General features: G+C 44.0%; 1 protein-coding gene across 4 annotated transcripts in view; it reads right to left on the bottom strand.

Annotated features, from left to right (window-relative positions):
• The window catches only part of TGIF2 (TGFB induced factor homeobox 2), a 31,597-nt gene extending 13,307 nt beyond the window's left edge, over positions 1–18,290 (bottom strand). Inside the window, exons 1-2 of one of the 4 annotated variants that reach the window (XM_072631428.1) lie at positions 17,375–18,290; positions 10,975–11,213 (exon numbers count right to left, since the gene is read on the bottom strand). In XM_072631428.1, the coding sequence (XP_072487529.1) occupies positions 10,975–11,178 (204 nt within the window). In that variant the 5' untranslated portion in view covers positions 11,179–11,213; positions 17,375–18,290. Of the gene's footprint in view, positions 1–10,974; positions 11,214–15,620; positions 16,320–16,341; positions 16,741–16,983; positions 17,161–17,374 lie in introns of those variants that run through there. The other 3 variants (XM_072631426.1, XM_072631427.1, XM_072631429.1) reach the window with 3 other exon arrangements.
• Between the last annotated feature and the right edge of the window lie 677 nt (positions 18,291–18,967).

Below are 18,967 nucleotides of genomic sequence, written 5' to 3'. Positions count from 1 at the left end.
CTTGAATCTAGGTTACAGTTACCTCCTGGGAACCCAGCCTACAAGTTGGGCACAACATATTTATAGCAACATCTAACTGAAAATAGTCAAGTGGTCCAAACAATTATGACATATATACTGGAATATTATAACATAGTAAAAAAAATCAATATGAAGAATTCAGTGAAACTAGATTAGACTCATGCCTAAGGAAATAAAGCAGAATGATTTACACTATGGCTATAATCTTGAAAACGAATATAACATTGAAAGACTTCAAAAGTCTAATCAATACAGTGAACCATCATGACTTTGAAATAATTCTGGTCAAGCATGCTCCTCTCAAGTGAGAGGTGGGACACCTGGGTGTGGAATAAGGCATACATTTCAGATGTCAAGGCCCAAAGGTCCTTAGACTGTACTGGTACTGAAGGGCAGGGAGAAGGGAAGGGAAAGAGGAAGGTGAATATGATAACTTTGTTCTGCTTGATTGCTTGTTCCAATAAAAGAGCTCTATGAGGATTACAGGACAGTCCTTAAAGTAAAGTGACAGTAAGATTTAAAAAAATTCACCTTGGCTATAATCCTGTTTTTGTCACCATGTGATTCTGAACAAATCTCTTCCTCTTGCCTCTGGGAAAGGCAGCACAGTAGAGTGAACAGAACCCTGGTTTTGGAGTCAAAGGCCCATAGTTTGAATCTAGGTTCTGCTATCTGTATGGCCTTTGGTAAATCACTTAATCTCTGGGCCTCAGTTTCCTTTTATGTCAGATAATAGGCTTGACAGGCTCTGATTTCCCTTCCAGATCCATGATCTAAGATCTAATTTAAATATTCTTTGACTTGGGATTAGCCTAGGATCTCTCCTCTGTCTTCTGTTTCTCTGGTACAGACCTAGACACCTCCTGCCTACCCTCCCCAGTTCTCAAATTCCAACAGTTGAAATGACCGTGTGTCTGATCATCTCAAAAATATCACCATGGCATATCAGACCAAGTCAATAATTTCTTGGGTGTCTGTTAGGTCAGTCCCTTACTCATACAACCCTAAATAGTTCCCTACTGCTTGCTGACAAACACTTCCCTCTAATCACAGCATTTAAGTCCCTACACAATCTAGGTCTGAACTACCTTGCAAATGTTTTCCCTTTCCCACACATATATATTCTTATGTCTAAATCAAAACAGACTACCCTGCCCCTTTTTTTAACTGCATTCTTCCATTCCAAAAATGGACATTTCTCCACTTTGCCCATCCACACTTGAAATCCTTCCTGGCCCAATTCAGATGCCACCCCAAATGAAGCCTTCTCTGAATACCCCTAGACAAGTGCTCTTTGGAAAAGTCCTTGAATTTGAGGTCAGGGTGATCCCAGGTTTGAATACTAGCCTTGTTATTACCTGTGTGACCTTGGGCATGACACTTAAGCTCCATGGTTCTCACTTCCCTCATTTGTAAAATAAGTGGGGTGATAGAACAATGTGAATGAAAAGTTGTGGGTTTTTTCCTTATTTTTCTTTGTGGGGGGGGATCCATCAGTAATTCTGGTGGGGTAGGAAGTGATGTAAAGAAATAAATATGAAAATGGTTTAGATCAGTGGTGCCCCCACTTACATATGGATTCCTGGTCATGACCTAGACTTGGAGGAAAATAACACATTAACATTATCTATGTTCTATTATATTTTTATATAGTCAAATATTTCTCAATGACATTTTTTATTTGGGTAGGCAACTAGCATATCTGACACCTCTAGTCCATATGGTCTCCTGTGTTAGTACTTAAAAGCCTCCAATTTTTACAGTCCTTGTGCCTGGGCATTTTGTACCCTGTGAATTCTCCCTTATATCAGTGTTATGGGTGTACTTGTTCTCTTTCCTTTCCCCTTTTAGATTTGAAGCTCTTTACTTAAGAGTTTTTATATCTGCCTTTAAACCCACAGCACTGAGCAGAGGACCCTGCCTACTCTAAGTGCTTGACAAATGTAGGCTGCAACAAAACTTACGACATATACAGGGAAAAAATGGGGAACTAATATGAAATAAGGAACTTGGTATTTACTTGAGTTTTCTAAAAGTTTATATAGTTTTCCTTAAAAGGAAATTGATTATATGGCAAGACTTGGGCTTTTATTCAAGGCATCTCTCCTATACTTTGTTACAGTTTTAGGTTTACAATTAAAAAATTATTTTTTCCAAGAAATGGATGGTGGTTGAATTGAGCTGTTGAACTGACTGTCCAGTGCCAAGAAAAACTAATTTTAGTAGAAATGAATTAATTATAGTGTAGTTCAAGCTATCTGGTTATTTCTGACTACTTTCAGCTTCTCCTCCTCCAATACTTTTTCCTAAAGCTGAGATCCTATTAAAACTAGGATTGAGCCTTCAAGTCTCTCCACAATCTGGACCCTCCCTCATACTCTTACTCCACTTCCACAGGCAGACTAAATTCCTCACTTCCTCACTGTGCCCAAACATCCTGCACTTTCCTGCCCCTTTCTCTATATACCAGCTAACGCTTCTTCTATATATTAGCAGTGTGACCACTGACTTAAACCTGATTTTGAATAAATAAGAATTTCCCCAACTCTTCACCCCCCCCACTTCAGTTTCCAATGATTCCTTCGGAAATTCATTGGCGTACAGCTCCCACAGGCGGCATTGCACAGTGTGCCTGACTTTGGAGTCAGGATGACTAGTGTACAAAGGCTGCCTCAGACTCACACAAACTGTATTAATTAACTCTGGGCAAGTCACTGCCTTATTTTCTTCATCTGAAGAAAGGGGTAATGACAGCACCCCTACAGGGCAGCTAGGTGGCATAGCAGATAAGAGCACTGGGTGTAGAGTCTGGAAGATTCATCTTCCTAAATTCAAATCAGGCTTCATACATTTAGTAGCTGTGAGACCCTGGGCAAGTCACTTCACCCTGTTTGCCTCAGTTCCTCATCTGTAAAATGAGCCGGAGAAGGAAACAGCAAACCACTTCAGTGCCTTTGCCAAAAAACCCCAAATGGGGTCACAAGAGTCAGGCACGATTGAAAATGAGTGAATAAAAATGGTAGCACCTACCTCACAAAGTTGTTGTGAGGATCAAATGAGACATGTCAAGTCAGGTCAGTAAGCACTTCTACAGCACCTACTGCCAGGCGCTGTTCTTGTAAACTTTAAAGAGCAGTATGTTATCTGTCAGTATAATTTTTTACTGCAGTGCTGAATGGGTATTTATTTCTCCCACACATTTACTGGCTTTCTGGGAGCCTCTCCCCACACTCACCAAAATAAGCAACAGGGCTGGGCACAAGGTAGGCTAGTTAATTGCCTGATTGACTTGCTAATAAGTAACAAGCTTCAGTAGTGCAGAGTGAAGTCAAAAAGATGACCTGAGGCCCCATCAGAGAGTAACTGAGCTCCCTCTCTAGCAAGCCCTCCCTTTCTCCACCCAGGAGATCTAAAGAAACAACCCTAGTGACTCAGTTCCCCCCTCAGACCTTTCCCTTCCTAGGCTAGACCTCCAGTAACTCCTCGCTAGCTCTTTTTTCCAGTGCTTTAATTATTTCCACGGCTCTTTGAACCCTTTCCAAGTTCTCCGACAGCCCTTTCAAGTTAAGCGGCCAAGAACTACCTTGCTGCAGCAGAATTATGGCACAGCTGAAATACTACATCTAGAATCAGAGAACCTGGGTTCTACTCCTGGCTGGGGCTCATTATTTGTATAAACCCTAGAGGCAAGTCACTGAACCCTCTCAGGACCTTAACAGTAAAATCCAGGAGTGGGGTCAGACTAAAATTGAGCTCTAAATCTTATCTCAGTAGTCAAGTCCTACAGACTTGGGACCATAAGGTCCTCCTGCCCTTTCTTAGGGTGATACAGGGAAAGGAACACTGACCCTGGACTCCTGCCTCAGACACTTACCTTGTGTGTCCTTGGCCAAATTAAACTCCCTGAGCCTCAGTTTCTTTCTCTGTAAATAATGAGAAAGCCCCTGAAGACACTTCTACCTCTATATCTAAGAGCTTATGTCCTACCTGCATTCCTGTTAATTCAATAAAATACTTATTAAATGTCTACAGAGACAGTGGATAAAGAGCTGAAGAGGGGGAGGAGTTTAGTCCGAGCTCCTCGTGTTCCTGGGTAGTCACCAAACCTCTTGGTGCCCTAAGCAGCTCTCTAATCCAGAAGGCATTAACCTGGATACCTATGGCAGTCTGGTGAAGACTATGGACCTCACAGAAGGTTTTTAAATGCATAAAATGAAATATACAGAATCACAAAGGAAACCAATTACACTGAAATACAATTATTTAATATATATTTTAAAAAACACTGGTTCACTATATCAAATTGCTTGCCTTCTCAATGAGATCAGGTGGGGTGGGGAAGAAGGGAGAGAACTGGAAACTCAAAAGTTTTAAAAGTGAATGTTAAAATTGTTTTTACATGTAACTGGGGGAAATAAAATACTAAATAAATTTTTGTAATGTAAATATTTTTTTAAAAAACCCACTGGTTCATGGACTCCAGATTAGGAGGGTCAGCTCCAAGATTAAGTTCACAAAGGAGATGCTGATCTGAATTAGTAGGCAGTATTCCCTATACCAATAAAATCACAGGTCCAGGCCCTAGACTCTGAAAGATGCACAAAGCCAGTGTTCAATACAAGATATAGATAAGACATGGTCAGAGGTTAAGATACAAAGAGATACCAATCACATTAAGTAAATGTGGCATGACACATACATTAACGAGGTCCAAGTAAAGTACTCTATCATCTGAAGTTGTGAAGAGGTAGAAGGGGGGAGGGAAATAAACAAAGGAAGGCTTCCTGAAGGTGGTAGCATTTGAATTAGACTGGAGGAAGGAAGATGTAGCAGGCAAAGGCAATACCAGAAGCAAAGGCATGAAGGTAGAGAAAACTGTCCAAGGAATGGAGTACAATCCAGTTTGGTTTATATGGCACCTACCATGTGACAAACACTGTGTGCTAAGTGTTTTGCAAACATTATCTCATATCAGATGCTAAGATTTAGAGCTTAGAGATCATCTGGTCCACTTCCTTCATTTTACTGATGAAGGAACAAAATGTATGTAAGATGAAGATTATTATGGCTACCCAGAAACCCACAAAAGAAAAAAACCAAGTGAATGAAGAATGCATATTGCCCAAAGTATGTTGAGTGAATAAGCAGCTGAGATAACAGTCCAATCAGCTGATCCATACCTACGCAGATCCTGGACAGTTAGTGCAGACAGAAAACAGATTATGTCCAGAGTTAAACAGAAAGAACAAGGAGGGCTGGAGTGCATTTGGACAACAGCACAGGTGTTTATGACTTCAAGCTCCTCATGCAAAAGTCCATTAAAAAAACAAACCACTAATATTCTCTCAGGGGTGAGGCAACTAAGTGGCCTGGTGGCTAGAATGCCAAGCTTGGGTAAGGAAGACTCCTCTTCCCAAGTTCAAATCTGGCCTCAGACACTTACTAGCTACGTGACCCTGGGCAAGTCACTTAACCTGTTTGCCTGAGTTTCTTCATAAACAAAATGAGCTGGAAAAGAAACAGTAAACCATGGCACCTTGGCCAAGAAAACCTCATATAGGGTTAAGAAGAGTAGGACACAACTGAAAATGACTGAGTGATAACAACAAATTCTCAGTGCTGGGAACACCATACTCTCTGACCACTGAAATTAAAGCGACCCAAAGGGCAATGGAGACATAGGTAGTGGGTCTATGTAGGCAGCAATATGCATTTGCCTAGGAGTACACCTCATTCAATGAACATTAAACACTTTCTTGCCAGGTACTTGTGGCTAAGCAATAGGGACACAAAAAGAGGCAAAAGATAGTCTCTGCCCTCAAGGATTTTCCTCATCTGCAAATTCCTTATATCAAAGAAATCATAAATCTAATCCCTATGGGCTAAACTAGATGGCTTCTCCAGTGGTCCGGATGTATATCTTGGTATTGGAGCCAGACAGCTCCAGAGAAGAAAGTGAGGCTGGTAACTTTACATAGCCCGGCCTCACTTAAATCCAATTCACGTGCCAAGTCATGGCATCACTTCCTTATGTCATAGTCCTCTTCAAGAACAAAGGGCAAACAGTAACAACAACTACATGGCCATGAGATCTCTTCCAAACCCAGGACCTTATGGAGATCATCCAAGGGTGTAGTATAATAGAAACAACAATGGTTTTACAGTTAGGTGGGAGCTGGGTTCAAATCCTTCCTCCAACACACTTAGTTGTTGTAAGCACCCCTCCCACCCTTAAACTTTTGAGTGTCAGGTTTTTTTAACTGTCAAATGAAGATGACAGAAGGCGAAGGTCACAAAGATGGTAAGGGTAAGGCTCCACATCAAATCTTTCAACTTTAAATCCTGTAGTATTTCTACTATACATGACTCTTTTTGCAATCAAAGCCATCCATAAACTACCTAAGATGGTTGACTTTGAAAGACTTAAAAATTCTGATCAAGGCAATGACCAACCCCATTTACTGAACTGATGATGAAGCATTCTGCCCACCTCCTGACAGAGAGCTGATGAGACTTAAAATGCAGAATGAGACAAATTTTTTGGCCAATACACATAGCCAATGTATGAATTAGTTTTGTCTGACTGCCCATATATATTAGAAGTTCTTTGTTTAAGGAAGCTGGGGAAAAAAAACAAACATTTGCTCATGGCAAAAAAAAAAAAAGTTCTAATTTTTAATCTGTCTTTCTAGCCCCGCCTCAGTACCAGCCCTACATGAACTCTCTGCTCCACTGTTCAAATCGTTATCTTCTGGGGCTTTTCCATCCACCTTTGCTAACACTTTAAGTCCCTTCTGTCTCCTTGGCTACTGCAGCCCCATGAGACCTAGAAGACATTTTCTCCCAGCCAAAATCCTTGGCATTATCAAATGGTTCAACATCAGAAACAAACATGGTTTTATCCATGGAAATAACATTAAAGAAGATACACTGCCCGTCTTTCAACTCTACCCTAAGGATCGCCTTTCCAGCTGGACGACCTGGGCTCCAGCCTCACTTCTATAACTGGATGTGGGACCTAGGGAATGGCATTTATTCTACAGGTCTTATTTTCTTCAACTCTAAATTTAAGGGATTAGATTTAGAGATCTAAATCTCTGATCCTGGGTTTTTCCATCTGCTTTAAAGCTGAAGTTTCCTTTTACGTGTTGTCTCCCCATCTAAAGGTGAGATCTTTTGAGCTCAGGGATTACCTAGCTTTTCTGTTTGTATGCTCAGTGTTTAGCATACAATAAGTGCTTAATAAATGCTTTCTCATTCAATCATACATTCATTCTCAGTATAAAAGAATTCTAGTCTTGGAGTCAGAAGACCAGGGTTCAAACCTACCTTGAGATATTAGCTAGCTATGAAACTCTGGGCAAGTCATTTAAGAAATCTGTGCGCTTCAGTTTCTCTATCAGTAAAATGAGGATGGTACCACCTGCGGTACTTACCTCACAGGGTCATTAAGGGGCTGAAAGGAGCTTGTGTATATGTGCTTTGCAAGCCTTAAAGTAAAACACGAGTTATCTGGACATATCAACGCCTGGTTTATTTCCTTCCCCTTCCAGGAAGACTTCCTCCTACTGCTCTTCTGCTCTAGTTCATTTTATATCTTTTAAACTACATTACAGATCCAACTTTTGGCTCTATCTGAAGTAAGGAAGCAAAGGGTATCACTGAGTTCAGCCAATTGAACATAATAGTTGTGGGATGAAAAACTTTTGTCCCTGTCTTTGGCCCAAAGGAGACTGCTCCACGGAAGCAGGGCTGGTGGAGTTGTGAACTGGTTCAGCCGTTGTGGAAAAAAGAAACTGACTAAAATTAAAATGTCCACACCCTTCCAACCCAGAAATCTAACTCACAGGCATGTTTTTCACAGAGGTCAATGATAAAAAGAAAGGTCCCCCAACACCAAAATACTTGTAACTGCAATTTTTGTAGCAGCAAAAAAACCGAAAACAAAGTAGATGCCCATCAACTGAGATGGCTGCTGAGGTCTATTCCAAATCTCAGATCCTATGATTCTGTGACCTTAGAAATCATCCAAGAGGCAGTGTGTGGTATGAGGGATGGCACTGGATTGAAGAAGATGCAGAGGCCTGGGTTTGAACTTCCTTTTCTGACACTTACTAGTTAGAGGATCACCTCTGGCAAAGTTATTTACACTCTTTCAAATTTCAAATTATTGCATATGAATGTAATGGGACTTTACTGTGTAGTTTAAAAAAAAAAGCAGGGAGAGTTATTAACCCATCTAAGTGAAAATACGAGTAGAACCAGGAAAACAACATACAGAACAAAGGAAATAGAAACACAAGAAAATAATCAAAACTAAATACTTTGAGATTAAAATGCCGAAGCTTAACCCCATACAGAAGACAACCTGGAAAACAATACATTTACAATAGAAATGTAAATTGAAAGAACAACAATAAATCAATCAAAAATGTAGCATTACAAAGAGGAAGCCTGGCCCTAAAGGAGAGCTAGAAGGCTGCCCCTCCCTCCTTTTCATAGGTGGGGGCTATGGCTATAGAATACCGTATATACTGTCAGAAAGGGCTGATGTGTTCTTTGGCTTTGCTAAGGTGATTTTCTCCTCACTTCCCTTCCTTTTTCATTCTCAATCACAAAGGCTTATAACATAGAGGAGGGAGGGATAGACTCAGATATTAAGGTGATATAAAAACTGTTTGAAAAACACATTTTCAAAATTTTTAACCAAACAATATTTTGCCCTCAAATTTACTCTCCTTAGTGGTAGGTAAATCTTACACCTGTAACTGGAGGTACCAAGGACTCCCTTATCAGTTGCAGTACATTTCAAAAAATACTAGCACCAGCACAAGAGTAAGAGGCTGTACAGTTCAAATCCAGCCTCTGACACTACACTACCTACATGACCATGGACAAGTCAATGAAATTCTTTGGGCCTCAGTTTACTCATCTGTAAAATGAGGGAGTTGGACTAGGTGGCTTTTGTTCCAGTTCTAGATGTAGGATTCTAACATCTCATCCTATGAACAAGTGGCTCTCAAGGGAAGAAATCCAAACTATCAAGAATCATATTTTAAAAACCTCCAAGTCACAAATGATAAGAGAAACACAAAAGAAAACAATTCTGAGGTTCTATCTCATACCCACTGGATTAGCAAACACAACAAAAAAGGAAAATGACAATAAATGGAGAGGGCTTTGGGAAACCTGAGAACATTAGTGTACTGTTGGTGGAGTTGTGACTTAAACCTGCCACCCTGGAAAGCAGACACTAAAGCATCATACCCTTATCATGCTAAGTCCTATATATCCCAAAGAGATCAAGGAAAGAAGAAAGAAGGAAAAGACCCTACATACAGAATACTCATGGCATCTTTACTTCTTGTCCCAAAGAACTGGAAACTAAGTGATGCCCATCAATTAGGGGTCAGTTGAACAAATTATTTCATGTAAATGTTATGAAAATATTATCTCCGTAGAAATAAACAAAATGGATGATTTCAGAGAAACCTGGGAAGATCTGTATGAACTGATTTGGAGTAAAGTGTGTAGAACCATAAGAATTTATACAATAATGACCACTTTGTAAAGATAAAAAGCTTTAAAAGACTTAAAAACTCTGATCAACGCAATGACCAATTGCAATTCCAGAGATTAATAGGAAAGCATACTATCTACCACCTGAAAGAGAAGTGACAGACTCAAAGTGTAGAATGAACTTTATGTGAGGATGTTTTGCTTGACTATGTATATTTGTTACAAAGAGGTTTTTGTTTTTCTCCTCCCCCCCATTTGTGGCAGGGAGACGAGAAACTAGGGTTTCAAAATAATAAAAAATGATAACAGTCATTGAGACAATTTTTTAAATGACCAGAAAAAAAATAGAAGAGTAGCCAAAAGGAAACAGACAAGCAAAAGAGTTTAGAAAGTTAAATGCTGAATTTGTTATAGATTTGAAAAATAAGCTATAATATAAAGATCTGCAGTTTTATGTACAATCTTTCTTCCTGTTCTATTCTGTATACTGAAATCCAATATTATTTAAAGATAAAACAATGAAGTTGAAAAAAAAACCATAATTCTACACACTACTGCTAAGAAAATCTCTAAAGACTGCTAAAAATGGACAAAGGCCCCATCCACAAAGGAGCTACACCATTGTCACATGAGCTCCCAAGAATGACCCTTTCCAAAGCTCCCCATCTCTAAACATGGCATCCCCAGCAACAAAAAGCTCTCTTCTTACTCCTTCAAGAGTTCCTGAAATGAAGTCCTTTTCCCTGGTGGCTAATAATTTTCAGACTCTTTGAACTATGTGAAAATGCACTTGAACATACGAAAACACTGATGTTCACAACTCCACCCTGAATTCAATACTTTCATTGATATGGGCACTCCCTTAATGCACACATCACAGCATCACTTTCCACCCCCCAACTCTCTTTTCATGAATTGATATGACTGGGGGACAATCATTACCTAGCACCAACCCTCCAATTAGAAGCCTCCTGAAACAGAAGAGACAAAGTGGGCCATATACAATCAAGACCTTTCCAGCTTTTTAAGAACTTCATATACCTAAATTCCTGAACAGTCTTGGAACCCAAAAGTCACTTCTCTGACATATATGGCAGTAGAGGAAGACTTTAAGCTTTGCTATATAATAAGACCCTTTTTAGCAAAACTAAAAAGCAAAAAACCAGAAACATCATACCTCTAAGAAATTTGTAAAAGTTAACATAGATATATGTTATATATTTATTTAGATATATTTTTAGATATGTATTTAGTCTTACTGTAAATAAATGTAAAGACCAACAGACACAGAGAGTCCAAGTCAGTGGGGGTTAACGAAAGGGCTTTGACTCCTGACTCTCCTGCAGTCTGGACTGACCTCTCTACACTGGACCCTGCTCCCAACTACTACAATCCCCTTTGTTCCCTGTCATCCCCCTCCCCCCCATCACCTACCTGTAGTACTGATAGGCTTGTTTGCCCAGAAAGGCTCAGCTTTTCCTGTTCTGAGGGGTAGGCATTGAAGCGATGCTCATACAGCCAGTCTCGGAGAATCTTCACAGATTCCTTTGGGAGGTTTCCCCTCCTCTTCCTCTTGCCTGCCTGGGTTAGATCCAGGGAGGTCAACCCTTCCTCCTCACCCAGGTCACTGTCTGACATGCTTGGGCTGTCCAGGGTTCGTACAGGAGTCAAACCTGTGGTAGGTTAAGAATGAAAGAAAAAGTCAGGGGCCAAGGAGAAATGAAACTTCAGATCTTCTCTCCCTGCCCCCCTCAATTTTAAAATTATTTTTTATTGAAAGTTTTGAGTTCCAAATTCTATCTCCCTCTCTCCCATCTCCCCTCCCTGAGACAGTAAGCAATCACATAAAGGTTATACATGTACAATTATGTAAAATATTTCCATGTTAGTCATTTTTTACAAGTTCTTGAATATAAAAAATTAAAGAAAGTGAAAAATAGCATGCTTCAGTCTATTCAATCAATATCAATTCTTTCTCCGGAGGTGGATAATGTGTTTCATCCTTAACCCTTTGGGATCATCTTGGATCACTGTATTGCTGAGAATAGCTAAGTGATTCACAATTCTTCATCGGACAACATTGCTGTTACTGTGCACAAATGTTCTGGTTTTGCTCACGTCACTTTTCAACAGTTCATGTAGGTCTTTCCAGGTTTTTCTGAAGTCATCCTGCTTGTCACTTCTTAGAGCACAATAACATTCCATTACAATTCTATACCACAGCTTGTTCAGCTGTTTCCCAGTTGATGGGCATCCCTTTGACTTCCAACTCTTAGGCATCACAAAAAGAGTTGCTGTAAATATTTTTGTACAAATCATCTCTTTTCCTTTTTTGGATGTCTCTGGGATACAGACCTGGAAGTGGTATTGCTGGATCAAATGGGACACAGTTTTATAGCTCTTGAGACAGTTGCAAATTGCTCTCCAGATTGGTTGAATCAGTTCACAACTCTAACAGTGCATTAGTGTCCCAGTTTTCCTACATCCCCTTGTCTTTTTCCTTTTTGTCATATTAGTTACTCTGACAGATGTTGCTTTAATTGGCATTTCTCTGATCAGTGATTTAGATGTTTTCATATAACTATAGGTAACTTCAATTTCTTTGCCTGTTCATATTCTCTGACCATTTATCATTTGGAGAATGATTTGTATTTTTACAATTTTGACTCAGTTGTCTATATATTTCAGAAATGAGGCTTTTATCAGAGATTGTTGTAAAAATGTTTTCCTCAATTTTCTGCTTTCCTTATATTTTGATGGGCATTGATTTTGTTTGTGCAAAAACTTTTTAATTTTATATAATAAAAATTTATGTATTTTACATTTTGTAATGCTCTCTCTACCTTCTTTGGCTCTAAATTCTTCCTTTATCCATAAATCTAACATCAGATCTGCCATTTTTCTTCTAGCATGCTACAGATATCCCAAGATTTCATTCATTGTCACAATATCCCTCAACTCAACCTCAATCTCAAGAGACATCATGGAAGGAATTTAAAAGGATCACCTACATCTAGGCATTATTTCTTGATAACTATATTATCTTACTAAAATTGATCACCTTATTTCTTAGGTACATATGCATGATATGCCCTAGTATTTCTTTTCCTCTTGAATGGGAGAAGAACCAGAAGGTTTATGTGGGTTTATGAAGAAGATGACGAGAACCTCTGGGGTGGGGGTGAAGAGAAACTGAGGCCCAGATAGGAGAAGTGATTTGCCCAAAGTCCAAGAATTAGTTAGCTAGTTCCTGATTCCAATCCATTCCAATAAACATTAATGTTAATTCTAGTACCTTCCCTCTCATTTCCTTTGTTTATATACATATATTTGCTATCGTATCTTCTATTTAGAGTGTGAGCTTGTTGAAAGCAAGGTCTTTTTTTTTGCCCTTTTGTATCCCCACTGCTTAGTGCAGTGCCTAGCATATAGTAGGCACTTAAGAACAGTTACCTGACTGATTTATTAAGGACCTAAGATGAGGAAGAGACCTACAGATTAAAAAAAAAAAAAAGGTTACATTTCAAACAGGGAGGATTGACACCTAAACAGAGAAGCATATACATAAATGTTGGAGGAAGGGAGCATTAACTACCAGGGTATTTGAGAAGGCATTCTGTAGGAGGTGGTACCTAAGAATTAAGCCATTAGGGAGCAAGCAGCTTATTTAAGTCCTGGGGAATTGCCTATTATACAAGTAGGAAATCACCTGTCAAAATTCCTGACACAATCAAGTAGGCAAGTTTGGCTAGAATTCTGACCCCAAGCCTTTTTCCAGTGTCTTTCCTGAAACACACACACATACCCACAAACACTCCATTTGACTTTATGTATGTATATATCACTCTTGGGAATTTGGGATTAAACCTCACTTCTGACACCCTGAATGATTTTGATAAGTCAGCCTTTGGGCCCTCAGCTTTTTCCTTCAGTAAAACGGAGACGATGATATTTATGCTGTCTGTCTCAATGGTCTGAAGTGACCTTAGAAGGTATGACTAAGGAATCCACTTTGAGATCAACAAAACTGAAGAATAAGACCTTTGTCGAAGATGTCTCTCTAACATCTAACATCTCAAACATCTCCCACTAACCCATTCAGAATGACTGAATCATGACTGAGGTCAACCTGAACCACACCTTGCTCTTTGGCCTTTAAGAGCAAGTGGGGGACACCTAGTAGACACAGAGAAGTGATCCAGGTGACAAAGATCAGGGCAGGCTAATACAGAAACTCACTGGTTCTCTCAAAGGAAATTCTGCACATCAGAGCAGGGAAACACAGAGGCAGCAGAGAATTAAAAGAGAGTTCCCGAGTCAAATTGGGAACTCCAAGAACCCCCAGAGCTGGCAGCAATACAGAAGTGATCCTAGATAAATGGGGGAACGGACAGACTTTGAGGCAGAGGTATATCTAAGGCTTAATGTGGAGTTATAAGCTTTTTTTTGAAAAAATATTTTGACAGCTGTATTTCAGTATGACTGGTTTCCTTTTATGAATGTTTGCATTTTTAATGCATTTAAAAACATTAATCCAAGAAGGGGTCTGTAGGTTTCCTCAGTCTGCTCAAGAGATCCACAACACACAAAAAGTTAAGCACCTCTGTCTTGGATAGAACAAAAACAATTTCCAGGACCAAGCAAAGGTGCCGCTCAAAGACCAAGGGTAGCCGGGCCTAAAGAACAAGATATTAGAGACAGTAACAGACTACACTTTGACCATGTTCTTTCTTTGTGAATTATAAAACTGTCAATTATAAAACATTAGTTCTTTCCCCTTTTCAAGCATACAGGATATAACCATAAGGTGGTGCTATTAAGTATGGAATACTGCATAGGTATCTAAAGGAGAAGGGACTCATGGGAGAGAGGTCTTGACACAGAACTTACTCCTTCGAGGTAATAAAAAGGCAATAAATCAAATACTAATTAAATGCCTATCAAATGCAGAGCACACAGCATAAAGTTTAGGCAAGCACCAATCTCCAGCCTCACGAAGTGGTGATAAAGTCTAGCACTTTGCTATTCCCACCTGGTCTAACAAAAAAAGGCTTTACAAAATATGAATTGTAGAATTTAACTGAACGAAAGGCAATAAAAACAAATGATGCCTGTACATATATTCGTCATCTGATCTTCACCACATGCCTCTATGGGTAATTCTGTTATCATCATCCCATTTTACAGATTGGCAAATTGAGACTGAACAGATTCAGAAGTTGTCATTTGCCCATGCCTCAAAGAATGAGATGGGATTCAAACCAAGATCTGTCCGTCCTCCAGGACACGTCCACTCCCTCTCTAATCTGTCTAGATTCCAGTACTACCTGTGATTTAGGGCAAAAGCCAGGAGGTGTCTGGATTTCAATTTCTCTATCTGTAAAAATGAGAGGTTTGAATTAGATGATTCAAACTGGTCAAACCAGCCTCCAAACTCCTTCCTCACAGAAGAGAGAGGTACACAGGCATTGTCTCAGAATAAGGATTCACAGAAAAAAAACAGAAAAGGGAAAGAGAAAACAAAGAAAAACTGGAAAATTGACATCCAACCGTCAGAAACAGAAACAGGCCCCTCCCACTCCCCCACAAAGGAAGCCTCCAGCTCTGAATTCCTTTGGGGTGTTTTATCTATTTGCTTAAAAAAAAAATCCTGGCTTTCATCCCCATCCCCATCCCCATCCCCATCCCCAGGCAGGCCCAGAAGATGGGTTTCCTGGTCCAGAGAGATGATTGATCCTAATCCCACAAGAAAAGTGAAGTCTTCCCCGACCCTCTCCCACCCCCACTCCATCCCCTTCTGGGGACAGAGATATTTTCTTGGGCAGTGACAGGAAGGAAGCTAGCAAGGGGGAGAAGCAGGGAGGAATTAAAAGTTTGCTGAAGGTTATCTTGTATGAATTCTCTCGGCCTCCAGACTGTATCTGGCGAGAAGCAGCAGCAAGGCTGAGGGCTGTGCTGGAATTCCTCCACCCCCCACCAGCATGCCTCCCTCCCTCCCTCCGGCTCCCACACCACGCAGACAGATCCAACACCCCCCCACCCCCAACCACTTACACTCACAACCCTTGACAACTCCTCACCACACAACTGTCACCAGCACTCCTCCAGCACACTCAGCTCCCATTGGCCGGGAGTTCTCCAAAGTTTTCCTCCCGTGCGGGGCCGCACCGTGGGCCCTGAAGCAGCTTTTGTCCAAGGCACGGACACGCACCGGCTCCCGCAGCAAGGACACCTGCCCGACGAACGCACTCCCGGCTCCCAGGGCAGCCTCTCACATCCCTGACCACGCACACCCGCACCGCTCCGGGCCCGCGGCGCGGCACACGCAGACTGGCATTCACCTGCACCACTCACCAGGCCACTTCCACGCGCGTGCACCCACGCACACCCCCCTTTGTATAAGAGACACCCTAGCACACAAAGCCCACTCCAAGCTGTGCTGCCTTTGCAGCTCCTGGGGCGCCTAGGCCAGGAGAGGGGGCTCGGTGCGGAGCACATGGCTTGGGGGCGGGGGAGGGGCCTTGGACCCGGAGATGGGGGCTCCCCTGGGGGGCGCGGCGACCCCAACAGAAACTGAAGCCGGGAGAGAGATCGAAACCTCCCCCCCTCCCCCCACAAACTCCACTTCCCCAAAGCTGCGTCTTCGAATTACCTCCAGGCTGGACCCTGGGGAGCTAGGGGCACCCCTCCAAGCCAGGGGCGAGGGGGCGGTGTGGGGGGAGGGTAGGAGAATGGGAGGAAGGGGCTTTCCGTGAAAGGGGCGGGAGAAGGGAAGGTGGTTGGAGAAGAAAGAAAACTCACGTGTCCAAAGGCAGAAAAGTTTCCTCGCCACCCCCCCCTTCCAGGGGCTTAAGGCCGGCGTACTTGGGGACCCCCCCAGTCCCGGGGTGAGGGTTCGGGGGGCAGGCTCCGAGCTTTAAACCAGCCTCCCCTCCCCAGGAACGGGCTCCATGTTGGCCGCCCCGGACCCCCGCGGAAGGTTGGGTGGTCCGCGGGCCGGTCAGGTCCTGGGGGGCCTGGGGAGGCTGCGGGAAGGGGGCACCGGCTTCGCGAGGGGAGGGGGCCGCCGGCCCCGAGCCCGAGAGGGACGGATGGACCGACGGACGCCGGGAGACAAGAGTTTTCTTTGTTCCAAAGAAGCAGGAACTTGCGCGGGCCGAGCCCGCCCCCGGGTCCCTCTCCCCCGGCCCGGGCCCGCCCGCCTCCGCCCCCCCCCCCCCCGGCTGTCACCGAATGCCGCTTCCCACGCCCCCGCCCCCCAGCGCCGAGGGTCCCGAGGCGGGGGGAGGGGAGGCTGGGGGCGGACAAAGGTGCCCGCGCCTCCCGGCCGTCCCGGGGAGCCCCCTACCCCGCCCCCGGGCTCGCACGCGCACGCTCCCCGCCCCCGCGCGCACACAAACTTTCCCACTCCTCGCTCTCGGTCCCGCAGCTGCCCGGACTCACTTTTCCGCGCAGCCTTCATGTCCGCGCGGGCCCCTCGGCTCCGGGCCCGGGGGGTCGCGGGAGGCAGGCAGGCTCGGGGGGCGGCGCGGAGGAGGGGGCTCCGGGGGCTGCGCTCCCTGCTGACACCCGCTCTGACAGCTCCCAGGCTGGAAACCACCCCGGCGGCCTGACGTCAGATCCCCTCCCCGCGCCCCTCCGCCCCCCCGGGATGCCCCTCCCTCCTTCCCCGCCCCCCGACCCGGCCGGGACCCCACACCGGCGAACGCCCAGCCCCTCGGCCGGGGGGAGGGGGAGGGCAGGGTCCCGGAGGTCACGGGGGAGGGCGCCGGGGGCCGGACCTGCCGCCTCCGAGGTCCCCAGAGCGGGGGGGGGGGGGGGGGGGGCGCAGCACCTGGGCAGAGGTGGGTCTGGGGACGGGCAGCGCCGCGGACGAGGCCGGTGGACGAGGAGCCTCCTCTTCTGTCCAGCGAGCCGCGGCCCTCTGGCTGCGCTGTCCTTAGAGCGCCAGCGGCTCCAGCCGGTGGTCAGGGGTGCGAATTCAGCCAGTCTCCACCCCCTCCTGCGGCAGACAGCCCAGAGCTGACCTCTCCGCGGCTCTTTTCCTCCCCCCACCCTCCCCACGGGCCCGGAGTGTGGAACCTCCAGGTGCACGAGAAAAGTGTGCGGGCTGGAAACGAGTGTTATCGCGCGGCCGCTGGAGCGCAGGCAGCGGTGGCTGAACCTTCCTGGACCTGAATGCCCCTGGACTGCTGACGGACCGGAGGGCCACTCAACTAAGCGAGCCTGAGCACTGCAAAGCGGGGTGCCAGGGCGCTGGACACCAGGACCTTCGAAAGCCAGCCCTGCCCTCGAGGGGCTTCCCTCCTATTGGCTGCCTCTCCAAAGCATCGCCCCTCCCCCTCCGATTCCCAATAAAATGCCCTTTGTTTGTACCCTCGACTTGTCCTAGAGGCTTCCCTAGTTTATAAACACAAGCCCAGACCAGAGCTAGTAGAGGCTTTTAGAATTGGATTGTGTGTCTGCGCCCCCCAAAATCGAGGTCACGTAAAAGCTGGGAGGGAAATCAGAGAGGGTGACTACGTGGTGAGAAAAATACTAAAATCAGAGGACAGACTTTGGAGTCCCTGCCCTACCATCTGTGTGACCTTGGACTTACGCTGTCTGGGCCTCAGTTGTCCCATCTGCAAAATGAATAAGTTGGAGTTTCAGCTGTAAGTCTTGGATTCCTTGGGTCATCTAGACCAATGTTTTCATTTATTGAGGTCGAAACTAAAGCCCAGAAAATGACTTGCTGTAAAGTCACACCGCTAATGAATGACATTCCCAACAAGTGGGTGGTGGAGAAGGAGCTTGAAGAAGGTCTAGAATCCTAGTTAGGACCAGTGATACTGGACAAGCCATCTCCCCCTCTCTGGGCTTGTTTCTTCTATCTAAAGTGAGTGGGTTGGTTTTTTACTTGTAAATACACGATTCAATCTCACACCTGTCCAATCTATCATCCTGTGCCAAAACAAATCAACTAAAAGTATCAGTTGCTCCTTTGCTGAAGAACTTTCAGTAGCTGCCTATTGCCTCTAGTACAAAATAGAGACTCTTCAGTCTGGCATTAAAAGCCCTTGATGATTCCTCTCCAGCCTACCTTTAGCAGCTCATCGCATCCCACTCCCTTTCACACATTCTGTGTTCCAACCCACCTAGCTCTTATTTTCTCTGGAAGTTGGAATTCCACTTCTTAGAATCCTGGCTTTTTCTTCAAGTCTCAGTTCCTTTATGCCATTGCAAATCCCCTAGGAATGCTTTATTGATTGAGTTAGCAGTTAAGAGTTTTCTCCATCCTCATATCCTGAATATGCTTCTCTGATTATCAAAGCACTTAGTGAATACTTATTAGATTGGATGGATGATCCCATAGGCTCCAGCCTCTGGAGGCAGGTCTCTTTCTCCTAGGTACCTAATAGAAATGATCTAACTTCTTCACACATTG

The sequence above is a fragment of the Notamacropus eugenii genome, chromosome 1 (assembly GCF_028372415.1).
Source record: "Notamacropus eugenii isolate mMacEug1 chromosome 1, mMacEug1.pri_v2, whole genome shotgun sequence".
In the NCBI taxonomy this organism is placed as follows: domain Eukaryota; kingdom Metazoa; phylum Chordata; class Mammalia; order Diprotodontia; family Macropodidae; genus Notamacropus; species Notamacropus eugenii.
The sequence above is the reverse complement of the archived record's forward strand: the minus strand, read 5'-3'. Positions and strand labels throughout refer to the sequence as shown.